This window comes from Nematolebias whitei, chromosome 17, assembly GCF_014905685.2.
Source record: "Nematolebias whitei isolate Nwh7 chromosome 17, NemWhi1, whole genome shotgun sequence".
Lineage (NCBI taxonomy): Eukaryota > Metazoa > Chordata > Actinopteri > Cyprinodontiformes > Rivulidae > Nematolebias > Nematolebias whitei.
This window is the reverse complement of record NC_056514.1, coordinates 41432645-41437086: the sequence shown is the minus strand read 5'-3', so window position 1 is coordinate 41437086 and position 4442 is coordinate 41432645. Positions and strand designations below refer to the sequence as shown.

The window sequence follows — 4442 nt, the reverse complement described above, 5'->3', positions numbered from 1 at the left end:
ATATATATATATATATATATATATATATATATATATGTCTTCAGTCTTCAGAGTTAAACTTTATATTCTGAATTTATGTTTATCTCAATTTCATCAGATGTTCCTGAATATTTGGAGCTCTGAGGATTTATTTAACAACTCCAGCTGATCTTAAAACAGAATTTGTTTACCGGTATTTTAGTGGATTTAAGGTTTTACTTTATGTAGATTTAATTTGTTTTAATCGGTTTTGATGTAAAACCTGAACATTTTAATCCTGAATGAACTCGATTTGAGTTCCTGGCAAATGTTAGACTCTTTTAAACACTTAAACCAGACCTTTTGATCTAGACCTCCTGATCCAGACCATCCTGATCCAAACCATCCTGATCTAGACCTCCTGATCCAGACCATCCTGATCTAGACCTCCTGATCCAGACCTCCTGATCTAGACCTCCTGATCCAGACCATCCTGATCCAGACCATCCTGATCCAGACCTCCTGATCTAGACCTCCTGATCCAGACCACCCTGATCCAGACCTCCTGATTCAGACCACCCTTATCCAGACTCCTGTTGTAGACTTCTTGATCCAGACCATCCTGATCCAGACCATCCTGATGCAGACCATCCTGATCCAAACATTTCTGTAACCTGTTAAAGTGGTCTGGATGACAACAGTTTTTCCAAAGGGTTTCTTGGACTTGGTTGTGTTTTTCTCAGTTTCACTTCTTTACCTGAACATGTTCAGAGGCATGTTGAAAGTTCTGGTCCATCTTGGTCTTTTTACAGTTTGTAAAGCGTCTTCAGAGACCAGAATCAGGAGGTTCACCAAAGGTCAAATTTGTAGGGAGCTGGTCCGGCTGCAGAACCATCTGACTCTGATGGTTTGGACTGGTGGTCCTGCAGCAAATCCAGGTTTATCATCTGGGTCCAGGTGGGTTTTAAAAGTTCATTCAGTGAGTGAGTAAAATGTCAGAGTGGTACTTGAAGTTCTGAGTATTGATCTGCTGCTCGACGCCTCCTCCGTCTGATGAGCTCTTTCATGTCTGCTTCTGCGGCAGGTCTGTAAATGTCAGCACACACACACACACACACACACACACACACACCAAGACCCGATACACACGACGAGTGTCAACGACCAAATGTTTCACAGAGTGGCAGGAGGAAGGCTGTGACGATGATGAAGTCAAAGGCAGACGAGCTACTTCACAGACAAACAAGCAGCCGAAGTACCATGTAGCAAGGAATCGAACTCTGGTCCTGAAGGACAGATTTGACCTGAGATCAGCTGAGGAGACACCAGAGTGTCCACAATCTAACAAGCAGCCTGAGGAGGCTCGGTACTGATCCAATTACAGCTGTGAAAGACAAGAGTTGACGCTTTGGAGACACCACCACTAACACGATTAGAGACAACAAACCATATCTTTATTGATTCTCCATTCTGAGAGACAAGAGGCTTTGGAGCCACGCAGGGTGTCCAAACAGTGTCCAAACAGTTTCCAAACAGTGTCCAAACAGTGTCCAAACAGTGTCCAAAACAATGTCCAAACAGTGTCCAAACAGTGTCCAAAACAATGTCCAAACAAGAGTAAAACGATGTCCAAACTAAGATTCATAACTGGCTGTGATTATCGTACCCACCACTGCACCCAGTATTCACTGGTTAACTGGTCACCATTAACTTCACACAGACTCTCCCACTGGTACATCTTCATCTTTAAATCACTTCCTGGTCTGCTGCATTCATACATCTCCTCCTACATGTCTCTGTGTGAGTGCAGCTACAGCGTGCGCTCTCAGGACATCATTACCTGCAGTGTTCCCTCAGTGAGGACTGAACTAGACAAAAGGACCTTCTCCTACTCCGCTCCTGTTTCCTGGAATATCTTGTAAAAAGATCTGAAGCTCTTGACCTTTGACCTCTCTAAGTGGCTTTAAGAAACTGTTGGACTCCTGGCAGGGACCAATGCAGACGTTCCTGTTTTTAGTTTTCTACATTTGCCTGTTTTTTAGCTGTTTTTGTTACTTTTTTAGCCATCCTATTTGTAAAAAAAACAATTGTATGACTTTTTATAACTGTTTGTTGTTGCTGTTGTCCATTGTTGTCATCATTCTTTGTTGAAATCAGGTCTCTCTTGTAAATGAGTCATCGAGGCTCAATGGGATTTACCTGAATAAATAAATGTTGAATGAATAAAAAAAAATCTATATAGTGCTCAGCTTATACCATGAATCCAGTTTGGACTCCCTTAAACTGAAATGGGAAGTGGACTTGGAGGAACCCATATCGGACTCAATCTGGAATAGGATTATTAAAAACATTCACTCACCTTCAACTTGCCTGAGACATGCTGTAATCCAATTCAAGGGTGTGCACTGGCTGCACTGGTCCAAAGACAAGCTGTCCAGGATCAAGCTTGATCTGGACCCTGCATGCAACTGTTGCAGACAAACTCAAGCTAAACTCCTGCATACATTCTGGACCTGTCTCAAACTGCAGACTTGTTGACAATCTATATTTGACACCTCCTCTGGAATATGTGGCCAAACTGTTCACCCGTCACCACTCATCTCACTGTTCAGGGTGGTCCCTGTGAATACATCCTTCAGCAAATGTGAGAGGGATGTGATTGCTTTTGGCTCTCTTCTGGCCAGAAGGCTAATTTTGTGCAATTGGAAGGGCCCACACCCCCCAGCATATATACATTGGGTAAGGGAAGTGATGTACCACATCCAATTGTAAAATATCAGACACACCCTGAGGGGTTCTGTAAGACAATTCTGGGACACCAGGCAACCCTTTGTATCGTTTGTTGAAAACTTGTCAATGCCTGTGCAGTTTGTGTATGTGTGACTGGTCCGGTGTGGGAGGGGTTTTTGTTTTGTGTTCTCTTGTTTTTTTGTATAAAAAAGCAAAACTATCAATAAACTCGTTTTTGTAAAAAAATAAAAAATAAAAAAAGGTTTTGTTTTATTGCATTTCTGAGCTGAACTTTCTTCCTCAGACTGAAGACACCAAAACTCTCCTGGATGTGACTAAATAAACTCATGAAGACCTTTTACCAGAGGAAGGTCAGAAACTGTAAATAAAGTTTGGTTTTTTTCGGGCAAACAGATGCTGCATCTCCATGGTAACAACATCAAACTCACCGAAGTTTTTCGGAGGCGGTCTGTCTTCCCGAAGAAGTAGGCATCCTCAAAGGAGGAGGTGCTTCCACGCAGCTTCTCCGACAGGTTTCGGTAGAGGCGCTTGGCGGCACTGGGCGAGGCTGGCCCTCCGGGACACTTCCTGGTCTGGGACAACTGCAGGTTCTGCATCTGTTGGGTCATGATGCCCGGGAAGCGTCTGAGGAGGAGAGACAGAGGACAGACATGGTGACAAAGACAGGAAGTAGGAAACAGGAAGTAATATCTGTGCTGCTCTTCAGACCGTCTGATAGAACAAAACGTGATCTTTGGTTCTAACGGGTTCGTTACAATTAAAGAGTCAAATGTTGAACATCACAGGTCCCAGGAGCCAGCCGAGTTCAGAACACCAAGGTTGCCTTCAGCCACCCCCCCCCAGGGCACCTGACTCCCCTCCTGCAGGTGGTGGGTCCATAGGAAAGTGAACCCATGTAAATGTTGAGAGTTGGAGGTTTGATTCCTGACAGCTGTGGCTCAGCGGTTAGAGCAGTCTGAGGGTGGGAGGTTTGATTCCTGAGATGTTGTGTCCCTGAGCAGACGCTGGTCCCCTCACTCCCCTGGAGGAGCCCATCAGTGGATGAATGTGACCCCGCCTGGCTGGTTCAGTTCATTATAGGACAAAGATGAAGGTTCTGATGTTGGTTCTGATCATTTCAGAGCTGTTGGACCCGCTGCAGTCAGTGTGAACTACAATAGCTGTCAGTCATAGAACCGTCTGGGCCCGGTTGTATTCACAGTTAAATGGCTGTTTGATATTTGGATTCTGCAGGTCCAGATCTTCAGTCCCTCGTCATCAGATGTGGGAAGGAGGTTCACCTTCCAGCAGGACCACTGGACAGCACGGTGGATCAGTGGTTATGCATATTGCCTCACATCATGTAGGTCCTGGGTTCAATCCAATTAATAAAAGTTAATTGAATGAACAGACCCTAAGCTGAAGAACGGTTCTCTGGTCTGAGGAGGACCAGGTCTCGGTCCTGAAGAGATCCAGTAAAGCCCCTCAGTCCAGGTTGAGGACCGGACTTTAAACTCCGGTTCTGATGAAACTTGATTTTTGAGTTGGAGCCAGGAGGTGGATGTTTGCTGACCTGCTGACTCGTTAACGACTCACCTGTGATTACCAGAACCACAGAAAGGCTGAAACGGACCTGCTGGGCCCAGCTACTTCAGGATGTGGTTAAACGGGTCTGAAGGTTCAGCAGGTCCAGTTCTGACAGACTCAGATGTGGAGATACAGCACCCAGACAGACCCAGCCTCTCGGATCAGAA

At 45.0% G+C, this 4442-nt stretch overlaps 1 protein-coding gene across 1 annotated transcript in view; it reads right to left on the bottom strand.

The window, feature by feature from the left end:
- The window catches only part of ankfn1 (ankyrin repeat and fibronectin type III domain containing 1), a 49305-nt gene extending 45988 nt beyond the window's left edge, over positions 1 to 3317 (bottom strand). The window contains exon 1 of the mRNA XM_037690976.1: positions 3138 to 3317. Within this exon, the coding sequence (XP_037546904.1) occupies positions 3138 to 3317 (180 nt within the window). The remainder of the gene's footprint in view (positions 1 to 3137) is intronic.
- Positions 3318 to 4442: the final 1125 nt, after the last annotated feature.